Source organism: Geotrypetes seraphini, chromosome 1 (assembly GCF_902459505.1).
Source record: "Geotrypetes seraphini chromosome 1, aGeoSer1.1, whole genome shotgun sequence".
Taxonomy (NCBI): Eukaryota; Metazoa; Chordata; class Amphibia; order Gymnophiona; family Dermophiidae; genus Geotrypetes; species Geotrypetes seraphini.
Genome location: NC_047084.1, coordinates 409537863 through 409562933, shown reverse-complemented (window position 1 = coordinate 409562933; position 25071 = coordinate 409537863). Strand labels below are relative to the sequence as shown.

Here is a 25071-nt window from a genome sequence, read left to right as displayed (position 1 = left end):
CCTCCGAGCGACTTCCATTAACCACCACCCTCTGGCGTCTATCCGACAGCCAGTTTCTAATCCAGTTCATCACTTTGGGTCCTAACTTCAGCCCTTCCAGTTTGTTCAAGAGCCTCCTATGAGGAACCGTAAAGCTTTGCTGAAATCTAAGTAAATTACATCTAGCATATGTCCTCAATCCAGTTCTCTAGTCACCCAATCAAAAAATTCAATCAGGTTAATTTGGCACGATTTACCTTTTGTAAAGCCATGTTGCCTCGGATCCTGTAACCCAGGGGTAGGCAATTCCGGTCCACAGGCAGGTTAGTTTTCAGGATATCCACAATAAATATGCATGAGCTAGATTTGCATCTCAAGGAGGCAGTGCATGCAAATCTGTGCGAATTCTTATCCTGTGGAGGTGTTTCTTCTGTTTTGTATTCAGATTTTAGCAAAGCTTTTAACACTAGTCCACTGAGTGCCCTCGGTATGGGCCCCAAAGTGATGAACTGGGTCAGTAATAGGTTGAGTAGAAAGCAACTGAGGGTAGTGGCCAATGGAGATTGCTCTAAGGAAAAGGATGTTACCAGTGGTATGCCTCAAGGTTTGGTTATTGGGCCTGTTCTTTTTTAAATTTTTATAAGCGATATTGCTGAAGAGCTTTCTATTAAAATATGCCTCTTTGCGGATAATACCAAAATCTGCAATAGAGTAGACACCCCTGATGGTGTGAATAACAAGAGGAAGGATCTAGTTAAGCTCAGTCTGAAATTTGGCAGCTAAGATTTACTGCCGGGCTGCAAAAACCCAAGGGAATACTACAGAATTTTTGTGCAAGAAAGAGGAGTGGGACTTGGGAGTGATAGTATGGGATGATCAAAAGGTTGAAAGGGTGACAGCGAAAGCTAGAAGGATGTTAGGGTGCACAGGGAGAGGAACGGTCAATAGGAAAAATGAGGTATTGATGCCCCTATATAAGATTCTTGTGAGACCTCATTTAAAATATTGTGTACAATTCTGGAGACCACACCTTCAAAAAGATAAAAACATGATGAATTAGGAAGCAATCCTGTAACCAGGACCTACCCAGGGGATGTAATATCCTTTCGCACCAAGGAGGTGTCTCCAGGGGCTGCTGCCTAAAAGGGAAAGGTTAGGACGGTCGTTGTAGTTGGAGATTCAATCATTAGACAGTTAGATAGCTGGGTGGCTGGTAGACATTACATTAGTGATTTCTATTCCGCCATTACCTTGCGGTTCAAGGCGGATTACATACAATCGTCATGATATTACAAAATACATAAAGTGGATTCCATGAGAATTGTCAAGATATTAGGAGATACATAAGGAGTGGTTTGAACATTTTTGATTTGCTAAGAAGTAGATAGTAACATAGGTGATGCTTGGGAGGATCTGTTTTTGTTATATAGGTTTTTATGTGTTTTTTGAAGAGTAGGGTTTTTTTTTTTTTAAGGTTTTGTAGACTGTGTTCCAAAATAGCAGATCAGTGAACTGTCTGTCCAGTTTTGATGCTCTGGTGGCCATTAGGTTGTCATACATTTTTCTTCGTTTGACATTTTTGGTTGGCAGGTGTATGAATGGTGTGTGGGTTCTCCTGTGTCTTATTGAAGTGGATTGAGTTAGTCGGTTGTTCCAGTAGGTTGGGCTGTCTCCGTTTATGGCTTTAAATAGTAGGCAGTGGAATTTGAAGTGTACTCTTGCTTGTATAGGGAGTCGTGGTATGCCTCTGTGATGTGGTCGTATTTTTTCAGCGAGTAGATGAGTCTTAAGGCTGTGTTTTATATTGTTTGTAGTTGTTTTATCATGGTTGCTGGGCAGGGGAGATATAGTATGTTGCAATAGTTTATTATGCCTAGGATGAGAGATAATACCAAAAGTTTGAATTGTTTTCTGTTGAAGAATTTTCGAACTTGCCTTAGCTTTCTCAAAGTTGTGAATGATGTTTTTATTATTTTGTTGATTTGTGGTTGCATGGTACAGCCTCTGTCAATCAGTATTCCAAGGAGTTTTAGCGTGAGTTAAATGGGGTATGAGACTGAGTTAATTACAAGGTTTGTTACGGTTGGGGTTTTGCTGTTTTCTAAGAGGATGAAGTTTATTTTATCAGGGTTAAGTTTTAGTTGTGTTCTGGCATCCATGTAGCTACTGTTTCAAGTGTTTTGTGTATTTTGCCTATCAAGGTCAGTGTTGGTTGGTTGAAGGTAAGAGAATGGTAATGTCATCTGCATAGCTGTAGGAGGTTAGGCCGTTTGTCTAGGCCACTGTTCTTCAACCGCCGGTCTTCAGGAAATTTCTGCCGGTCTTTCTTGCACAGGGCTGGCAAGATTAAGGTGACCTTCTGTCCTGTTGTCCCCACACACAGCTTCGGGATGCCGAAATGTGTGCTCAAGGACAACGGGACAAGCGATCACCCCCGAAGCCAGCCTGCCTGCCTGTCTACCTCCCTGGCCAAAGCCAACCTGCTTGCCTGCCTACCTCCTTCCCTCCTTGTCGCGCAAAAAATAAAAAGCCTCCCTCCTTCCTTTCACCCGGTCCGTTGCTATCTTACTGCCCTGCTGCTAAAGCCAACAGGAAGTCTTCTTTCCCACGTCAATTCTGACGTTGAAGAGGACGTTCTTTGCCAGCCAATCGCTGCCTGGCTGGCCCAAAACATCCTTTCCGACGTCAGAATTGACGTCGGAAAGAAGACTTCGTGTCGGCTTTAGCAGTAGCAGCAGCAGGGCGGTAAGATAGCAGCGGACCGGGGAAAGGAAGGAGGGAGGCTTTTTTTTTTTTGCGCGACAGGGAGGGAAGGAGGTAGGCAGGCAAGCAGGTTGGCTTTGGACAGGGAGGTAGACAAGCAGACAAGCTGGCTTCGGGGGTGGAGATGGGACAAAATCTGGAAGGCAGTGAGAGGGGCATACGAAGGAGGCACTGGTGGCACTAAAGACATGGGAAGGAGGCACTGGGGGCACTAAGGACATGGGAAGGAGGTACTGAGGGCACTAAGGACATGGGAAGGAGGCACTGGGGACACTAAAGACAAAGGAAGGGGCACTAAGGACATAGGAAGGAAAAAGGGAGGAAATAGAAAGGGACAATTCTTGGGCCTGAGTGCAGAAAGAAAGAAATGAAAGAAAGGATACACAGACAGAAGGAAACACAACCAGAGACTCATGAAATCACCAGACAGCAGTTAGGAAAAATGATTTTATTTCCAATTTAGTGATCAAAATGTGTCAGTTTTGAGAATTTACATCTGCTGTCTATATTTTGCACTATATTTGTCTATTTTTCTATAGTTCAAGGTGGCCGAGCTCGCGGAGATGGGGTGGAAACAGGGTTTTTAAATTTTAGTCCTAGTAGTTTGCCGGTCCACAAAATAATTTTTTTTTCTGCCGGTCCATGGGTGTAAAAAGGTTGAAAAACACTGGTCTAGGCAGGAGCTGAGAGAGGCAATGTATAGGTGGCACAAGTCTTGAACAGCTATTTTATATTGAAATAATTTTATTAAAGTATTGAAAGGAATAATATGCTGTACAACTGTCATTTTATAAATCACTAGTATTTTAGCCCGTTACATTAACGGGTGCATGGGTTTTGTTGATCCTTTTTCTGTATTTATCTAATATAATAAAAGGCTAGGCCGCGCATGCGCACTTCCTATGGGTCGCTACAGCTCACGGAAAACGGACGCACGCATAGAAAGTGCGCATGCGTGGCTTAGCCTTTTATTATATTAGATAAATACAGAAAAAGGATCAACAAAACCCATCTCTCCTCACAATATCCCCTCCACTATCAGGTACATAGAATGGTAAATAGAAAATTCATCCTAACAGAATACCTGTCACACATACAGAACACAAAATGAAATACATAACTGACCAAAAATAATCAAAATAAATTAAACCAAAATAACAAGCCACACCTTCCATATAGTACAACACCAAAGAAATAAAAAGATTCATGTAATCCTATACTGTGCAAAATATGTCAGGGATGGAGTTAGGCCAAGGAGTGCAGTTAGGGCAACTACCCCCTAGCTAGAGAAAGCCCTAAGCCTGCTGAAAACTGAAGATGGCACGTACTAGTAGTAGTGGGCTTTTCGAATCCCTTCCCAAATTTCTGCCCTGGGCCCTACTCATGTCTAATACCAGCACCGAAAGGATAAACATTTCAGTTCTCATATATTCTAATCACAAAATAGAAAACATTATTTTTATACCTTTTCTTGTCTGGTCATTTTATTTTTCAGACAATATTGGTCCCAGACTCTGATTTCTGTTTTGTTCTATAATCTCTTAACTCACTTGCCAGGGTCTCCTGCTCATTTGACATTTCTTCTTCTCTTTGTTCACCATCCATCTTTGTGTACCTATCTTCCCTCCTCTGTGTCCCCTGTACTTCCTTGTCCAGCATCTCTTCTGTGTCCATCTCCCTGTATTTATCATTACTACTCTACGTCATGCATTACTCATCTCACTTCTGTAGTCCTATTCTCTCTCATATCTAGTACTTTCCCTCTGTGTCCATCTGTTTGAATAAAGACTATTCTTTTGGCTGATAGGACGCCTCCCTTGACTCTCTTTTCTTTGTACTGTCTGGTTTTCGAGGCAAGGACTTTCTTCTCCCTTTTGCTGCTCCTTATACCCCCTCCCATGTCTGACATTGCCCTCTCTATCCATGTACCATTCTCATGCAGTATCTCCCTTTGTATCCTTGTCCCTCTTCTCCTCTCCATGCCCATTATTTCCTCTCTGTTTCTGATACCTCTCTGTGTCTCTCCCTCTCTCTGCTATGTTCAGTATTTCATTCCCTATTCCTTCATTCGCTTAGTATAGCATCTCCTTTTCCCTTCTCTTTCCTCCATCAGGCCCCTTCTACAGGTACATCTCTTCCCCTTCCCTCCAGCTCCCCCTCCTGCAGGTCCTGTAGATCTTTCCCTTTCCTTCAGCTCCAGCCCTCCCCTCCATAGGTCAAGCACATCTAACTCCCTTACCTTCAGCTCCTGCCCCTCCCCTCCTGTGTCCTTTCGTCCGGCCCCAACCCCCCTCCTGGGCCAATTCCCCCATCTACTTTGCCTTACATTGCTCCCTCTCTTCATCGGGGCCGACGGCTCCAGCTCCCCCACTTGCTCGTGAGTCCTACAGCTCCAGACGGCTTCCCTCCCTGCCGCTGGCACACACTTGCAAAGCGAGCTGATCTCTACACAGGCTTGCTCGCGGTCTTCCCTCTGCTGGGCTCCTCCTTATGACACAACTTCCTTTCTTTGCTTAAAAAAAGAAGTTGCATCAAAAGAAGCCAAGAAGAGGGAAACCGCAAGCACTGACGAGCAAGTCTATGTAGAGATCGGATCACTCTGCAAGGTACATGCCAGCGGCAGGGAGGGAGGGAAGCCAGATGGAGCCGCCAGACCCACGAGCGAGGGTGGGTGGGCTGGAGCCACTGGACCCACAAGCAAGGGGGGCAGGGCCTGGACTCACAGGACCCACAATGGGGGCAGAGATGGTAAGATATTGGGGAGCTGTGGTGGGTGGAGTTACCCAAGGAAACAAAACTGTTTACCACTCCGCGGAATGGCAAAAAGCTTTGTTCCCACACCGATGGTAAGCAGATATAAATTTTACCTGTTCCTGCGGTTTTATTGCAGTAATTGGTCACCGTGACATTTTCTACTCCATATAGATTTTTTGAGAGGGATTCTATTTTTTATTTAGTGTATTATGGTTTATTCGTATTGTTTTATGCTTGCAACTATGAATTTAGTACTCCTCCTGAAGAAGTTTTGATTTGCGTTTTATCAAAATTTTAATAAACTTGGAAGCACACGAGAAACTAAGCTTGAGTTCAGGAGTTATAACTTGGATTCAGAGATGGATATATGGATTTACTGTATATTTAGTATTTTGAGATCACATTTGGACTTTTTATTTTTCACGGATAATTTTTTCACATTGGATTTTGTGTTTCCCCTCTTTTTGATATGGATTATGTTACTTGAGAACATTTATGAAATTTTACAGTCATTGTAGTTCTCTGAATGATAGTATATCAACATTGAGGACTCAACACAAGATCATTCAGAAAAGTGAAAACTTTTATATTTTTATATCATTTATTAAAGAATAAGATCAATACATGTTCTTGAAAAACTGTATTGGTGTGCAAGAGGAACTTGGTATTAGGGTGATGGTTCCCAGTATCATTGGTTCTTTTATTATGACTTATGAGTTGGAGCACTGAGCACACTATACATAAGTATATTAAATTTTATTTGGATAATCAAATACATAAAGTTGATAAGGTTTCAGTATTAATGTTACACTTGAATTGGGATAAAACTAGATTTTGTCAATTGATGTAGGACTTATGAACAGTACTGTATGTTGTGCTGGTTCAATAAGAAAAGGTCAAAGTACCCAAAATTGATTAACGATACAGAAACATGTTTTGACAACAGCTGAAACTTATTTTGAAAAAGACAATTGTCTATCTAGACACCCACATACTTAAGTATCTACCAAAACAATTGCAACCCTTTTAACTGAATGAGAAAAAAAGGTCTACATAAACTGTTAACACTTTTATTCTAAAAATGTCATTGCTTTACGACGCAATCACTTGTTTGATTTTAGTAAAATACAGCTTCCCCTCCCAATTCGCAGTAGGCCTGGGAATGCGTCTAGGAGGAAAAACCTATCCCTGATGACCCCTGCAGGAGGAATGAAGAGGACGCTACAAAGAAGGGGTGAACATGCAGGCCTTTGGGGGTTGGGGGCCCTGGTGTAGATTCTGTGTGAGTAGTTTCAGATCAAGCCAAACTGTAGGTTCGAAGGGATGGGGTAGAGAAAAGGGCTACAAAGCAATATGTAAACTTCCCCTCCCTTCGCTGAACCAACAGCTCATTCTCAGAAGGAATCAGAACACTCTGACAGTGTTGCTCTGTGGAGAGAGGGAGTAGGGAGGTGGAAGACACCTAATGGGGAAGGAGTAAGCTTTTTCTCGAGAGGAAGAATGTGTGTGTGCTGTAGAGTTTGTTGAAACCTCATTCCCCAGCAGCTGGAAAACAATCATAGGTTACAAGAGCCAGAGTAGAATTACATTGATGCGTTGATTTAATCAAAGTTGGAGGATCGTGCAAAAAGCAAGCCGTGCTCTTAGTTGTTCTTGTGTATTGCATGAGATTGATCTTTATTGGTTTCCTTTTCTGGTTTTGCGAAATGTAAGGAAGGCTACTGCATGTTTCCCCTTCAAGTTTTGACCAAGGTATTCATTGAATTTGGGATCGCCTCACTTCTAGACAATGATGGAATGACCATAAAATGAGTTTTTGCAGTCCACACCTTATGCTCGTGGTTTAAAACCAGCCCCTCTGGAGTTTTCAGTCTGCAGAATACAGCAGCTTTCCAAATACGGGCAAGTAATTTTGTAGTGCAAGACTATAGGCCAGGGGGGAAGCCAGAGGACGCTACAAAGAAGGCCTTTGGGGGAAGGGGGCCATGGTGTAGAAGTACATGGAGGGAGGGAGGGACGGGGAGGGTTCAAAGCAACATGCATTTGCCAGACAGGGGAAAGAAATAATGGGTCTAAAAACAGAGGAGAGGAAGAGAAATGGGTGGACAATGGGATTTAGGGAGGGAAGGAACAGAAAAGGAGAGAAGTTGGACACAAGGGATGGTGTAAAGGGGGGGAAGATAGAGATACTGGATAGGAGGGTTGTTGGGAAGAGAAAAGGAGAGCTGGTGAACCTTGAAGAGGTGGGGAAAGAGGGAGAGATGCTGGTTGAAAGGGTAGTTAAGAAAAAGAGAGATGGTGGATCTGGGGATGGTGGGGGTCCATCGCTGCAGCTGTGGGGATGGAGATGAAAAAAAGGAAAGATGCCAGACCTCCGAGGACAGAGATGGAAGATGGATGGTTAACATGGAGAAAGAAGAAAAGGACAAATGGGCAGGAGACCCTGCCTGGCAAGCGAGTTATCTGATTTGAATAATGACCAGGCAACAAAAGGTAGAAAATATAATTTTATTTTCTGTTTTGTGATTATAATGTGTCAGATTTGAAATGTGTATCCTGCCAGAGCTGGTATTAGACCGTGAACATGAGCTAGCATTTAAGAGAGGAAAAGTCTTTTTTGTTTACATCACAGCACCAATATGAGTAAGAGAGTGCAAAGAGAGTGGGGTGGATGAGGAGGCTTTAAAATAAACCCCAAACCACCCACTATTGCACATATAATACCAATTTACAGGTGTTAGTAGTGCTCAGAACCAATTCAATGGTGTAAAGATCACAAACAGGGTTAAACCCTGAAAAGTTGTGCCTTTAATATTCAGTCACTGCGATGATTGCAACAAGTCCAAATACTTTATACTGTGAATAATTAAAAAATAGTACTCAGCTAGGGTGTCCGAACTCTTCCAGGTTCTGACGTGTTCCGCCAGACCAGGCTTCCTCAGAGAAACCACCATGAAATGCTTTAAAAAGAGTGTGATCTACAAAACATAAAACAAAATATAACGTGTGAACCAAACCTGTGTTAAAACATATTTTAAAACACTCTCCGCGACGCTGGAGATTACCTCATGTTCTTCCCTTAACTTCCTCTTACAGTGGATTACTCCCCAATTGACATCCATTTAACCATACTTTTGTTGATCATTACTTGAAAAATGAAGTTCCAAAAGCCAGATCTTTTGTTAAAGATTCTACTGACATGCTTAATCTTCTTCAGTCCTATCAAGATTTGCCCTGGGATGCGCTTATGGCTACACTTGACATCACTGTTGTATACTAACGTCCCTCAGGACACCGCTTTAATAGTGATACGGCAACACCTTGAAGCTCAGTCTCTTTCAGCAACCAGGATCAAATTCTTAATATTTCTGGCTAAAATTGCGCTAGAGAAAAATTATTTCAGATTTGATGACCAATTTTATATGCAGATCAAGGGCACGGCAATGGCTCCCACTATACCTGCCTCTATGTTAGCAATTTTGAAGATAAGTTTTTATACCAGTCTGTTTACAATCAACATCATCCTTGTTTGGAAGAGATACATAGACAACATATTTGTGGTGTGGTCTAGTTCTGAATCAATTTTTTCTGATTTTATATCTTGGCTTAATTCATGCAATACCAACCTAATTTTTACAGCCACCACAAGTATGGAGTCTATTCCATTTTTGGATATTTTGATTACAATGCAAGATGGTAAATTTAAGACCACGTTGTATCGCAAGCCTACCGATAGGAATAATCTGTTGAAGTTTGAAAGTTTTACCCCAAACATCTACGTGAAAATATTCCTGTTGGCCAATTTTTACGGTTGAGAAGATTATGTTCCTCATGTACAGAGTTTAAAATACAAGCTGGGGACATGAGTATGAGATTTGAAGAAAGTATATCCCAGTGGAGTCATCAAGAAAGCATATAAAAGGGCATTATATGCACACAGGGAGTTTTTCTTACAATCTTCTCTAAGGTCTGTGGACCCCGCTTCAGTGTGTGTAGTACCTTATTTTTGTCATGCGTTCAAGATCAAGCGCATCAACAAGCAGAACTGGCATATTTTACATCATCATGAGGTTTTCAATCAGCTGCAAGATTTGCCTTTTCCTGTTCTAAAAACCTACAGCAATTACCGTATTTTCGCGGATATAACGCGCACCATTGTAAAACGCGCACAGGGGTATAGCGCGCAGAAATCACGATGATATGTACAAAAACTTTTCTATACCGCGCTCAGGCATATAACGCGCATGCTGCCCGACTCTCCTCTGGCCACCCCGACTCTCCTTTCGCTCTCCCTGACTCTCCTCTGGCCACCCCGACTCTCCTTTCGCCCTCCCCGACTCTCATCTGGTTGCCCCGACTCACCCTGACTTTCGGTGCACTGCCCCGACTCTCCTCTGGTTGCCCCGACTCACCCTGACTTTCGGTGCACTGCCCCGACTCTCCTCTGGTTGCCCCGACTCACCGTTCACCCGCCCTGACTTTCGGTGCACTGCCCCGCCTCTCCGTGCCTGTCCCCCTTGAAGTCCTGTCCCCCCTTGAAGGTCTGCCTGTCCCCCCTTGAAGGTCTGCCTGTCCCCCCTTGAAGTCCTGTCCCCCTTGAAGGTCTGCCTGTCCCCCTTGAAGATCTGCCTGTCCCCCCTTGAAGTCCTGTCCCCATCCTGAAAGCCTGATGCCCCCCCTCGACGTCCGATTCTTCTCCCCCCTCGGCAGGACCACTCGCACCCCCACCCCGAAGGACCGCCGACTCCCCGACAATATTGGGCCAGGAGGGAGCCCAAATCCTCCTGGCCACGGCGACCCCCTAACCCCACCCCGCACTACATTACGGGCAGGAGGGATCCCAGGCCCTCCTGCCCTCGACGCAAACCCCCTCCCCCCAACGACCGCCCCCCCCCAAGAACCTCCGCCCGTCCCCCAGCCGACCCGCGAACCCCCTGGCCGACCCCCACGACACCCCCACCCGCCTTCCCCGTACTTTGTGTAGTTGGGCCAGAAGGGAGCCCAAACCCTCCTGGCCACGGCGACCCCCTAACCCCACCCCGCACTACATTACGGGCAGGAGGGATCCCAGGCCCTCCTGCCCTCGACGCAAACCCCCCTCCCTCCAACGACCGCCCCCCCCCAAGAACCTCCGACCGACCCGCGACCCCCCTGGCCGACCCCCCCACCCCCCTTCCCCGTACCTTTGGAAGTTGGCCGGACAGACGGGAGCCAAACCCGCCTGTCCGGCAGGCAGCCAACGAAGGAATGAGGCCGGATTGGCCCATCCGTCCTAAAGCTCCGCCTACTGGTGGGGCCTAAGGCGCGTGGGCCAATCAGAATAGGCCCTGGAGCCTTAGGTCCCACCTGGGGGCGCGGCCTGAGACACATGGTCGGGTTTGGCCCATGTGCCTCAGGCCGCGCCCCCAGGTGGGACCTAAGGCTCCAGGGCCTATTCTGATTGGCCCACGCGCCTTAGGCCCCACCAGTAGGCGGAGCTTTAGGACGGATGGGCCAATCCGGCCTCATTCCTTCGTTGGCTGCCTGCCGGACAGGCGGGTTTGGCTCCCGTCTGTCCGGCCAACTTCCAAAGGTACGGGGAAGGGGGGTGGGGGGGGTCGGCCAGGGGGGTCGCGGGTCGGTCGGAGGTTCTTGGGGGGGGGCGGTCGTTGGAGGGAGGGGGGTTTGCGTCGAGGGCAGGAGGGCCTGGGATCCATCCTGCCCGTAATGTAGTGCGGGGTGGGGTTAGGGGGTCGCCGTGGCCAGGAGGGTTTGGGCTCCCTTCTGGCCCAACTACACAAAGTACGGGGAAGGCGGGTGGGGGTGTCGTGGGGGGCGGCCAGGGGGGTCGCGGGTCGGCTGGGGGACGGGCGGAGGTTCTTGGGGGGGGGCGGTCGTTGGGGGGAGGGGGTTTGCGTCGAGGGCAGGAGGGCCTGGGATCCCTCCTGCCCGTAATGTAGTGCGGGGTGGGGTTAGGGGGTCGCCGTGGCCAGGAGGGTTTGGGCTCCCTCCTGGCCCGATATTGTTGGGGAGTCGGCGGTCCTTCGGGGTGAGGGTGCGAGTGGTCCTGCCGGGGGGGGGGGATGTATCGGACGTCGGGGAGTCGGCCGGGCAAGAGGGCTTGGGCTCCCTCTTGCTCCGATCGTGGATGCGGGTGCGGGTGGGAGCGCGTGCGAGCGGTCGTTCGGGGTGGGGGTGCGAGCGGTCCTGCTGGGGGGGTGAATCGGGCGTCGGGCGGGGTGGGAACTATGTTTAAAAACTTTTGTATACCGCGCTCAGGCATATAACGCGCGAGGGGTATGCGCGGTACGTAAAATCACGTATAACGCGCGCGTTATATCCGCGAAAATACGGTATTAAGCAAATCCCATTTCCAGGCAAGTGTGAGCACTGTAGATAGTAACCTTTGGGGACATTATAGATGTAGACACTGTACCGTGTGTGATCATGCCATTGTAGTGGCTCATTCTCGTTTACATCTCTCACACCATCTTTTTCATCACACTACATGTGATTCTACAGGGGTTGTATACCTTATTCAGCAAAAAAATCCAGAGAAAACTAAAAAAACTCTGTGGAGTGACGATGTTCCTAAATGGACTTTATTTGAAAGTGTCAAAGTTCCAAAGGTACACTGAAATCATCCACATAAAATAATTTCATCCACATAAAAATAAATCATCCACATAAAAGACTTAAAGGACCTAGTCCGCTAGGGAAACAGGACCCAACACGGTCCGCGTTTTGACAAAAAGTGTTGGGTCCTGTATCCCTAGCGGACTAGGTCCTTTAAGGCTTTTATGTGGATGATTTATTTTTATGTGGATGATTTCAGTGTACCTTTGGAACTTTGACACTTTCAAATAAAGTCCATTTAGGAACATCGTCACTCCACAGAGTTTTTTTTGTTTTCTCTGGATTTTCTTCTTTGTGGATATTTTGGGGTCAATTCCTTTTGTTTTTTACCTTATTCAGCATCCATGCAACCTTTTTTATATTGGACACACCAAACGAACTATTAAAGTAAGAATCATGGAACATCTGAGTAAGGTACGGCAGAATGAAATTACTGCCCCACTTGTCCAACATTGGCTTGACACTGGCCACTCCAAACATTATTTGAAATTTATTGTTTTGGAAGCTCCTGTCATGCTCCGGGGGGGAAACCTAAAAACCTGGTTGTGGAAGAAAGAACAGTCCTGGATTTTCAGATGGTAGACCTTGGCTCCCAATGGGTTAAATCGGGAGGTTGTGTGGTGGGCGTTTCTTCATCGCTGACAAGTATGACTTCATTTCCGGTGAAGTGCGGGTAAATGGACGTCAGTTGGGGAGTAATCCACTGTAAGAGGAAGTTAAGAAGGGAAGAACATGAAGTAATCTCCAGCGTCGTCGAGAGTGTTTTTAAATATGTTTTAAAACAGGTTTGGTTCACACATTATATTTTGTTTTATGTTTTGTAGATCACGCTCTGTTTAAGCATTGCATGATGGGTTCTCTGAGGAAGCCTGGTCTGGCGAAACGCGATCATAACCTGGAAGAGTTCGGACACCCTAGTTGAGTACTATTTTTAAAAATTATTCACAGTATAAAGTATTTGGACTTGTTGCAATCATCACAGTGGTCAAAGTGAAGTGACTGAATATTAAAGGCACAACTTTTCAGGGTTTAACCCCGTTTGTGATCCTTACACCATTGAATTGGTTCTGAGCGCTACTGACACCTGTAAATTGGTATTATATGTGCAATAGTGGGTGGCTTTTTATATTTTTGTATTTGTATCACCTACGTGTGTTCCCAAGTTTTTTGTTTGGGTATAAAATAAACCCACCAGGATGTTTGAAAAAAACACCCAATTGGGCAGAAAAATCATTCAATAGGCTCAATCGAATCAAAATGTTTTTTCCTGAATCGGGCAGCACTAGTGTCTACTACTGATGGTGATAAAACAAAGTGATTTTCATTTCAATTCCGGAACTTGGAGGCGAGGAGGATGGCAGTTTGAGTGCAGAGCTCCTCTCCCTGGACAATCTGCCTGCTTTTAAATATCAGCAGCAGTGGGAGATCAATTGCTTTTACACCTAAGCAGCAACGGGACCAACCCACCAAAAACCCACAGTCCTGGTCCTGCAAAAATATGAGCTCCACCCTCCCTGCAGTTCGCTAGGAAAATCAACTGCTTTTACACCTAAACAGCAGCAGGACCAGCCACCACTACCAAGAGCCCTTTGCCCCAATCCAGCCAGGCATGTGAGCTCCTCCCTCCGCAGTCCATTGGAGAGATCAATCTACCTGCTTTTAAATATCAGCAACAGTGGGAAATCAACTGCTTTTACACCTCAGCAGCAGCGGAGCTATCCGCAACTACCAAGAGCACACAGACCCGATCCAGCCAAGAGTGTGAGCTCCACCTCCCCCTGCAGTCCACTAGGAAGATCAACTGTTTTTTACACCTAAGCAGCAACAGGACCAGCCACCACTACCGAGAGCCCTTTGCCCTGATCCAGCCAAACAAGTAAGCTCTTCCCCCAGCATTCCGTTGGAAAAATCAATATGCTTGCTTTTAAATATCATCAGAAGTAGGAGATCAACTGCTTTTACACCTAAGCAGCCTATAATAGGAGCCCTTGCCCCGATCCAACCAGGCATGTGAGCTCCTCCCCCTATATCCCGTTTAAGAGATCAATCTACCTGCTTTAAATATCAGCAGCAGTAGAAAAACAACTGCTTTTACATACAAGCAGCAGCGAGACCTACCGCAACCACCAAGAGCCCACAGACCCGATCCTGCCAGGAGTGTGAACTCCTCCCCCTGCAGTCCATTGGAGAGATCAATCTGCCTGCTTTTAAATATCAGCAGCAGTGGAGATCAACTGCTTTTACACCTAAGCAGCAACGAGACCAGCCACAACCACCGAGAGCACACAGACCCGATCCTACCAAGAGTGTGAACTCTTCCCCCCATGCAATCCGCTAAGAAGATCGACTGTCGGCTCCGGGCGGCTTTCCCGCAGAGGAGAGAATCCTGCATTCACCGTGGGCCTCATCTGGGGCAGCCTCCTTGGAGCGGCTGGGGCACGGGCAGTGTGTCTGGGAGGGAATGCATGGATGGGAGAACATCGCAGGGGAGGAGACATAGGCATCCTGGGACTGTCTGCCAAGTCTCTTCCCTGAAGAAGCCCTTTCTGGAAACGTCAATCGCTCCTCCTAAACTTACTTGCTCCACTTCATCACTGACGCTGAAACCGTGGATTGAAGACAAAGTTTTATTTTATTTTTCTTTCCAGCTTATGATTTATCTTTAATCTTATCTATTGTTTTGCCTTTTGTCTTTGTTTTGTTCTATTTCTATCATTTAAATTTCTCCAGAATTCTACTGTTCAACGGCTCCCCCTTCTGCTTCTATTCCTTTCTCTCCTCTCTTCTACCTTCCAAAGTATTTAGATCAATGCTGTCTTGTTAAAATGTTTATTTTATTTTTATTTTTCCTCTAACTCTACTTTTCACTTCTCTATTACCCTCCAGGTACTTTAGTTAGATTGTGAGCCTTCGGGACAGTAAGGGAATTTTTCAAGTACCTTTCTTATTTCTAATCTTAATGTATATTTTCTGTAAACCGCTTAGAACCTAACGGATGTAGCGGTATATAAGAAATAAATTACATTACATTACATTACATTACCTACAAGAGACTTTGGAATAAATATGAACAATCTCCATTGGCTACAGATGAAGTAACTGATTAATTTGGACTGGATCTCAAGAAACCAAACAAAGCACAATGGAACTCTGAATACCTGAATGAAGATAAATTCAATGCTGTTTGCACTAAACTGGAAGTTCCAAGACTGACTGCAGGCGAGTTGACTTTCTTGGTTGATTATGTTTTTTTAATGAAACCTTCTGCGCAGTCGTTGAACATCCTGCAGTCTGAAAAAAATGTTCATGGCCTACTTGCTGCCAACCATTACCAGGCTTTGTCATGCACTCTGAAATGACATAGGATGTTGGATAGTATCTTCAAGTGCAGCAGAAAGCAACCATAGACCAAAAAAGCAGCATGATTCCAGTTACCAGTTGTTATAAAGCACAACCAGGTCAAACAATTGCAGAGATTTACCATAATCTTAACTAAGTAGTTACCAAAAATCATCCTGTCTGAAAAAAGAACATTCATTACCATACAAAACACAAAAGTGAAACTATTTGTTTTTACTTTGTAGGAATCCTGTAATAATGAGTCTAAGCCTGCAATAAGTTAGTACATTATGCAACCTTCATACTTTTTCTAGCTTTAAGAAGTCTTATCTTTCTTTCCTTTTAGTAAATTTTGTGACTGAAAAATAACTCCACACTTTTTTTTTAGTTTTATTTATTCTAACAGTAGCAATAACCTTGTTTAATACAGAATTCAAGCTTATTTCTAAAAACATATTTCCTGCATTGAACCTTCAGATAATTTTAAATTGTAGTCTAGTTTAAAAATACATGTATAAATAAAACTAAAACAGGAGTTGTCCCTTGCTGATGACATCATAAAGTTATATAAACATATATAAGAGAATCAATCATTAGAAAAGATGACTTATTCCACAAGGCAAAAATTAAAAGGCTATACAATCTTAAACAAAGGGTTCAGAGATAAAAATCACTTCAGAATTAAAGGTAATTTTTCTTTTTAACATGCGACTTATTTCTCTCCTAGATCAAAAATCCCTTATTTTGTAGTTAGGCTCTGCTCAGTGCATGCCAGAATGCACTGGGTGGCCCCTAAATGCTGCCATTTTGATAACAACACCCCAGAGGAAGGAAAGAAGGATGCTTACTCTCTCCTCCCTACCTCCTGGATTTTTTTAAAGGTATGTTGGGGTGGGCCCCTAGGCCACCAAGAAAATGGTGTCCTTGGGTCCTGCCTGGACCACCAGGGCTAAGGTTTTCAGGGAAGCCTGCTTGAGACAGAGTGGTCGGATTGTTTTGAGAGAAGGGGTGTCAGACACCCCTTCTCTCAACCAACCCTTTTAAAGCTACCCCAGACCAAGCGTCATTTTTGCCGACGCTAATCACACCTGACAATATTTTTTTTTTTTTTTTTTAGTATGCCATTTAATAACCGCTTTAAAATGCAGTCTGTGCTGAAACCATTAGAGCGGTGTATTACAAACCGTGTTAAGCACAAGTATGCTGCAGCGAGATTCCAGCTGTGCCACAAGAGACAGATCATGTATGTATCTGTCACTGCTGGCACTGGTGCCTCTCCTCTTCTCTGTCCCCTGGTGTACTGGAGTTTTAGGGTTACCCGATGGAGGGATTTCCAAAACCTGGCAGTTTGTCCCAGTTATTCTGCGCATGTTGTGGTGCATGTGTCCATTGCACATAGGCGCAGGAAACACACTCAGACAACATACACACACCAGCAGGTCCAGACCTGCCAGAATATTTTGCCCTGTAAAAAGGAAGCATTCCCTTTTGTGCATAAGGAGAGCTCATTTAAATACTAATGAACTCCTTGTAATGCATTTGCATAGGATTCTCAGTGGCTGCTACCAAAGATCAGTAGAAGCTCCCGAGAACCCTTTTAAACATTAGAGGCTGAGCTTCTGTGACACCTAAGACAGGTTTAATAAATCTTACCAGCACAGAAAGCTTTTGAGCATCAAGACAGCCTTCCATTCAAACCTACTGAGTCATATGGTACTGAAAGAAAAATAGCTGTTCCAGAGGCTGCCAAGTCTCCACAGAAAACATAAGGTGGAGGGGGATTAAAACACTAGAATGAGGGCCAACTTGAAGGCGTTTAAGGTAGACAGGATGGCAAAGAGCAGGCTGACTGGTGGAAACAATGAGTGGAATCAAATTGGTTTGGTTCTGCAGAAATGTGTAGTGCAGGGGTGTCAAAGTCCCTCCTCGAGGGCCGCAATCCAGTTGGGTTTTCAGGATTTCCCCAATGAATATGCATGAGATCTATTAGCATACAATGAAAGCAGTGCATGCAAACATATCTCATGCATATTCATTGGGGAAATCCTTAAAACCCTGGTGTAGTGGAAAGGAGCCAAGGGGAGAATGTGTGAAGGGAATATGGACTTATGGAAAGAATGAGTGTAGAGAACTCTAGCACAAATGTAAATCCCCAAACACATAACTCAGCTGATAAAAGAGCTGCTACGAAAATTAAGAAGCTGCAATAAGAACAGAATATGGCAACACTGATTGGTTTCCAGTAAAACATGGTGTCAGACAAGGATGAATCTTCTCACCTTACAAGTTCAACCTTTACAGAGAAATCATCCTCAGAAAAGTTTGGAAGAAGAGCATTGGTTTCAAAGTTGGTGGTCAAAATATAAACTTATGCAAATGATACAACGCTCATCCCCAGCAGCAAAGAAGGCATGCCGAAAGTCATAACATGAGATTAGAATTGAACATAAACAATCTCCTGAACTCTTTTATAAACAAAGAAGCATCTAGCAGGGAAGAAATACTCCACAGAATAGCACTTGGTTGCCCTTCAATGAAGGCTCTCAACAAAGTATTCAAAGACAAGTAAATAACACTCCAAACGAAGATCAGACTTGTCCACGCACTCATTTTCTCAGTCCACTCATCAAGGTCTCCACATCCACAAAAGAATTCCTCACTGGAAGAGCAGCAATGATCACTGGTCTAAAATGGTTTAGCAAGACTATAAATCCAATGAACATACATGAACAGTTAATTTGTCATTAAAAATGACCATCTCTAGGAAAAAGTTAACTAAAATAGCAGATCAAAATATTGAGAATTTTAGATCTATGGCATGAAAAAATCTGCCAAAGTTGCATGACTGAACTTCTGTAACTTAATTTTTTATTTTCTCACATAAAAGGATGTAGTTTGGATTCTTTTATTACAAATTATTTGCTCTGACAGAACTCTTTTCATTTCTAGTGACTTATCTTTTCCCAGAGATAGTCACAAATAATGAGGTGGGGGGGGGGGATATTTTCAACTGTTACAAAGAGCAGTGATCAAAGTCCAGCAGCCTCCTTTGGGCTCCAGCTCACCTGCTTTTACCCAGGACAACTAGATCAGTGTTTCTCAACCTTTTCAAGCCTAACAAATACCAACCGAGTACCCCTGCCCAAGCCCCACCTCAGACCCACCCTGACTCCATCCCCATAAATAATAGTACTAATTGTAATGCAATTTCTACCATCCATTTTTTATATACACACAATATCTTAATACATAATGGTAACCACAAAATTATAAAAACACAAAGCACCACTGTACACAGAAAATATGTTAATTATCATTTATATTTGGGGGGTTTTCAAAGAGGTCAAGGCAGATGACTTTAAAATATACAATGTCACCTCAGTAGACAAATACAGTGGTACCTTGGTTTACGAGTGCACCAGTTTGCGAGTGTTTTGCATGACGAGCAAAACATCCGCAAAATCGGCATGCCTCGATATACGAGCGCCCCCCCCCCCCCGCGCAATCCGGCACACACACCCCCCCGCCGCGATCCGACATCCTCCCCTTACCCATCACCCATCCGAACACATCACTTACCCCCCATCTGGCACCCGGCACTCGGAGAGAGCAGGAACTAAGGCCTTGAGCATGCGCAGATGATCAAGGCCCAGCAAAAAGGACGACAGATCTTTGGGCACCGGCATGTCCTGTGCGTTGGTACCGGTGCCAGATGGGGGGGGGTAAGTGATGTGTTCAGGTGGATAATGGGTACGGGGAGGATATCGGATCGTGGCGGGGGGGGAGAGCAATGCGAGCGGGGGGGGATTCCTGGATCGTGGGGGGGATGGCGGATCAGGGGCCTTCGTGAGCGGGGGGGGGAGCAATGCCGGTTCTTGGGGTGGGGTAGAGCAATGCCACTAGCCTCGGGGGGTGGGAACGAATCAAGCAAGTTTCCCTTACTTTTTATGGGGAAACTAGCTTTGATATACGAGTAATTTGGTTTACGAGCATGCTTCTGGAACGAATTATGCTCGTAAACCAAGATACCACTATATAGTGCAAAATATAGATAGCAGATATAAATTCTCAAAACTGACACATTTTGATCACTAAATTGAAAATAAAAATCACTTTTTTTTTACCTTTGTTGTCTGCTGATTTCTTGAGTCTCTGGTTCCACTTCCTTCTGACTGTGCATCCAATATTTATTTCTTTCTGTCTCTTGCATGTTTCCTCTCCTCCAGACCTCCTTCTATTCCCCAACCAACATCTCTCTCTCTGTCCCTCCATGAGTCCAACTTTTCTTCTTCTTTCATTCCCCAGATCATTTCCCAGCATTTTTCACCACTGCCCACCAGCCTCATGCCCATTTCTCCTTCTATCACCCTTCTCCTACACCATGCCACATCTCTCCCTCAATCACTATGCCCAACATTCCTCCCCCTTGCATCCCTTTCAATATGTCCCTCTGTTCTCTCTCCACCACCATTTCCAACATTTCTCCCTCTCATCCTTCTCTTCTCTATGCATCTCTACCTCCACTGCCAATTCCAGACTTTGTTCCTTTCATCTAGCTGCCCCCTATGCCTGGAATAAATTACCCAAGTTTGTCTGTCAAGCCCCTTCCCTTTCCTTGTTTAAAAGCAGACTGAAAACCCACCTTTTTGATATAGCTTTTAATCCTTAACCATACTCTCTGCCCTCCAACCCAGCCCGCTGATTAACCATTTCCCTTAACTGTATCCATGACATCCTGTTTGTCTGTCTTGCCTATTTAGATTGTAAGCTTTTTTGAGCAGGGACTGTTTTCTTACTCTTTATGACTCTGTGCAACACTGCATGCGTCTGGTAGCCAGTGTTCTCCCTAGCGTTTTAGCAGGGCGCTCTGCCCAGCTAATTTAGGTGAATGCCCAGCTGTCATCAAGGTTGCAAATCCTGCTGCTGCTGCTGACAATGCCTCTCAAACATTTTTAAAAACCCCTCTCACCGGCTTGGGGATTCCCCAGCCTGACTTGGCACAGCCTGAAGTTCTGTATTCGACTCCGGCTAAAGAAAGTTTTTTTTTTTTTTAAAACCTCGAAAAACCAGGTAGTTTTTCAAACCTTCCCCATAACACTAGCCTGAACTAGCAGCAGCACCTGACAGCTGCAGTAGTGTTATCGAATTGATTCCCTTCTGCAGCCTCGGAGATTTTGCTAAGCCGCCCCAGCTCCGATGATGCAACTTCCTTCTTCCTCGGAGGCGGGACGGCCTAGCAGAGGCCCCAAGGCTGCTGCAGGGAATTGACTCACTAAAGCTACGGCAGCAGTCAGGCAAATTACAATAAGGAGAGAATGGTGCTGCTGCTAGTCCAGGCTAGTGTTACGGGAAGGGTTGAAAAATCGCCTGGTTTTTCAGGAGGGGGGGTCTTTTTTACTTTCTTTGGCCGGAGTCGAACACAGAACTTCAGACTGTGTTGAGTCAGGCCAGGGAATCTCCAAGCCAGTGAGAGCCTGTTAATCTGGAGGGGGGAGTTGTGCCGATGGACCTGGGAGATAAGAGGGAGGGTGCTGATAGGAGGCGAGGAAAAGAGAGGAGGGAGTGGTGCTGCTAGACCTGAGAGATGAGTGGGTAAGGTACTGCTTCTAGTCAGAGGGGAGGGAGAGGAGCCCTGCTAGTCGGAGAGGAGAGGTGCTGCTGGCCCTGGAGGTGGAAAGGAGAGGTACTGCAGCTAGTCGTTGGGGGAAACGGAAATAGAGAGGGAGAGGTGCTGCTGGATTGGGAACAGAGGAGTGCTGCTGGACTTAAAATGGAAGAGGGAAAGCTACAGCAGGACTGAGGGGAGAGCAGTGGAGGAGGAGAGTGGATGGGGGAATGTGGAAGAGCAGTGGAGGAGGAGAGTGAGGGGGGAGAGGGGAAGAAAAATGCTGCTGTTGCACCCAATTGGGAAGAGAGAGGGAAAGAGGGAGAAGGAAGACCAGGAAGGGAGAGGAAAGAGAGATGCCAAGACCATGGAGGGAGAGATGTCAGGGCATGGGGGGAAGGCGACAGATACCAGACCAGGGGAAAGGAAGGAGGGAGAAAGAGAAAGGAAGGAGAGGAGATGCCAGATAATGGAGGGGGAGAGGAGAGAGATGCCAGGGCAAGGGGGAGGGAAGGGAAACTAAGGAGACAAATGCCAGACCAGAGGAAAAGGAAGGAGAAGGAGGAGCCAGAGCAGAACGAGAGATAGGAGAGATTGATGCCACGGCATGGGGAAGGGAAGGAGATAGAGATACCAAACCATAGGGGGGAGGGGTGGAGTGGGAAGGAAGGAAGGAAAGGAGAAGAGAGAGATGCCAGTACATAGTGGAGGGAGTGAAGACAGAAAAATGGAGAGGGGATGAAGCTGAAATGAATCATGTACAAAAGAGAGAAAGGGCACAGGATATACAGTTTATTGAAGCGACATAAAAAGAGGGAAGATGCTGTATGGAAGAGACAGAGGGCGGACACTGGATGGAAAGGGCAGAGAGAGGGTGGACAGTGGATGGAAGGGGTAGAGAGAGCAGAGGCTGTGTGGAAGGGGCAAAGATAGAGGGCAGATGTTGCTTGGAAGGGAGAGAGGACAAACACTGTATAGAAAGAAAAGAGCGCAGAGAAGATGATTAAAGCAGAAACTAAAAAAGGTAGAAATAATTTTTTTTTTTGTTGCTTTACATAGAATCAAGTAGTATTGTAAATATATTGATAAAACTTTATAAATAGGAAATGGAAATAAGGCAATTTCTTTTGGACTAAACACCTTTCCTCAGGTCAGGACAGGATACGATAACAGCAGTATACTGTACTATCTTGAAGAAAGATTTGGCCTCTGAAAGCTAATTAAAAAAAGGATTAGTCCAATAAAATGGTATTTTCTTATTTCTCGTTATTTGTTAATTTTTAAAGTGGTGATTGTTATGTATCAGTTTTTTCACATTTACATCTACTGTCTTTATATTTTGCACAGTATTAGGGGACATGTGTCACTGTGGTGTTGCATTAGTTTAACTTTTGTCTACATATTTCTATTTTTAATTTGTGATTATTCCATATTGGGCGAGGGTGTTTCTGTGTTCTGTGTGTATGAAAAGGACATGGTTTTCTGTTAGCATTGACTGTACAAAATCAATTGACTGTGCAGGATCTGGCTTGTTTAGTTTTACAATGTGTGTGTTAGTGTTCTAGTGCTCACTGCAGTGTTTAAGATGCTGCCTTTTCCTAGGTGCACCCTTGTTGCGTGGCTTATGGATTATTACTTAAAATAATTTTTATATATACAGGAGGGGGTTGTTAAAAAATGATCAGCACTGACTGCTGGCTGTCATATATACTAGATACGCCACTGGATTTAATGACCCTATTCTAACCACCAAATTTCCCTGTCCTGCCCGGCTACTTTTTCATGCCACTCGGCTGGAAAAAAATTTCTGGGGAGAACACTGGGTAGCGCTATAGAAATAACAGCAGTACTACCTCAGTCCTCTCTCTCTCTGCCCAAGTTTCCTCTTTCTTCCTTTCCCCATGTGCACCATCTCTCACTCACCCTTATGCCTAACAATTCTCTCTTTCTATTCCCTCTCCCATTATGTCCCAAGTTAGTGCCTCCTTCCTTTCTCCATTCTTTGTTTCCATTTCCGCCGCCCGGGATTTCTCCCTGCCTGCTCCCCTCACTGAAGCCACCACCGCCACATATTTCTCCCTGCCTCCCCGTCCCCAAAGCTGCCACACTCTATTCCCCTCCTCCCTCCCTCCTCTGCCACACTCCATTCCCCTACCACCAATACAGCAACAGAGATGGGCCAGACGCATCCAGCAACTGCACAAGCGGCCGTCCCACAACTTCGATGTCAATTGTGATGTCAGAAGGAAGTTCCAGGCCAGTCAATCGCTGGCTGGCTGGCCCAGAAATTTCTCTCCGATGTCAAAATTGACGTTGGGGGGGGGGGAGGCTTGTGGGCCGGCCGCTTGTTCAGTTGCTGCACGTGCCTGGCCCGTCTCTGTTGCTGCATCAGCAGCAGCAAGGGAATTGAGTGTGGCAGGGTCGGCGGGGGGGGGGGGGGAGGGAGGGAGGGAGGAAGGAGGGGAATGGAGCATGACAGATTCAGGGGTGGAGTGGAGAGACAGGGAGAAATCGGCGGCTTCAGTGAGGGGGGTAGGCAGGGAGAGATCCCGGGAGGTGGCCAGCCCGTGTACCCCCTGGGTACACATACCACAGGTTGAGAAACACTGAACTAGATGACAGAGGAGGGGAGGAGAGAAGAGACAAACGTTTACATAGTTGACTTTCGGAACCTTCCGAAATTCAAGGGGTGGGGGAGGGAACGGCAGTTCATGAGCTCAACTAGAGAATGGCATGGGGACAAATTTGTTCCCTTCCCGTTCCTGCAAGCTGTCTTAAAGTGTTTGAGGTTTGTTCAGTTGAGGACAGAGCTTGCAGGAATGGGACAGGCGGGGAGGAGTCGGAGACACTTCCCGTGTCATTCTCTACTCATGGCAAGGCCCTTACAGATCTGTTTTATCTTCCTAAAATTTCAGAAGTTATCAGCCTCTCAGTGTTGAAATTTTTGATCTCGCGCAATGGAGATCACCACTTTATTCCACTGGCTGTTTGTTTTGCTCCTTCCATGACTTCCCACCCGGTTCTCGTGGTACAAAGTTGTCACGATCAGCCCAGGGCTTCGCGTCGGTGTGACTGACCCCGGCGTAGGCGGCTCCTCACCTGGCTGCTCACGTAGGCTTAGCACCGAGCACAAGTAATGCGCCATGTCAAAGAAGGGAAACATGGAGATCTCGGAGAAGTGCAGCGACAGTCGTTGCAGAGATTCCATGGCGGCGGCGGCAGCTTATGCTGTGGGTAGCGCTGTTGCGGAGGCTCAGAAGTTGGAAACTCAGAAGAAGGCCAGAGGGGCAGACGGCCGAAAGAAACTCACAACTGCTGCGGGGGGTGGGGTCCGAGTGCACGAGAAACGTCAGGGAGCCAACTGCCGTTGGCCGAAGCTCCGCGCGCCGTCCATTGGCTCCGCCCCCATCGTTTTCGTCATCGGAGCTGGGTAGGGCGTATCCAGAGCAGCGTGTTCGAACAGGTGCAAGAAGGGTTGCGTTCTCTCTGCCCCATTGGAGCCTGGCTTACGGGAGTATTGGGAACTTCACAAAACTTTTTGTTAGCAAACCTGTTGGGCAGAGTGAGGCCTTGATGCAACTTAGTTTATGCAGACAAAAAAAAACTTAGAAGGCTGTGAGAGCATGGTGTTTAAACCTTTTTAAATGAAAATATATAGAAATAAAAAAAGACATAAACGCTGGATTTAACTAAACGTTTTTAGCACTTGCTGGCGAGATAAATGCTCAGACGCTCATAAGAATTATTTGAGCATCCAAGCATGAGCGTCAGCATTTACCTCGCAAAATAAGATACTTTTTTATTGGACTAATTCGTTTTTTAAGGTAACCCCTATTCCCCTTCTAGCAAATTTCTACTGTTATTATCTCCTGAATGTAAAGAAGGGTGTACATTTCTTGAAAACACATGGCTCCTTAACACAAGGTGTGTAACTAGACACTAGCCTGTCTGAGTTAGAGAGTTGCGCGGGGACAGAAATCCCACCCGTCCCCACCCATCCCCGTGAGGACTCCCGC

The 25071-nt window shown here is 45.6% G+C and overlaps 1 protein-coding gene across 2 annotated transcripts in view; it reads right to left on the bottom strand.

The window, feature by feature from the left end:
- Nucleotides 1-24544, bottom strand: part of TMEM38B (transmembrane protein 38B) — a 107184-nt gene extending 82640 nt beyond the window's left edge. Inside the window, exons 1-2 of one of the 2 annotated variants that reach the window (XM_033918538.1) lie at nt 24155-24544; nt 15270-15461 (exon numbers count right to left, since the gene is read on the bottom strand). Coding sequence is in view for 1 of the 2 variants with exons in the window: in XM_033918529.1 (XP_033774420.1) it covers nt 24155-24263 (109 nt within the window). In the remaining variant the exon portion in view is untranslated. The remainder of the gene's footprint in view (nt 1-15269; nt 15462-24154) is intronic. The other variant, XM_033918529.1, reaches the window with a different exon arrangement.
- Nucleotides 24545-25071: the final 527 nt, after the last annotated feature.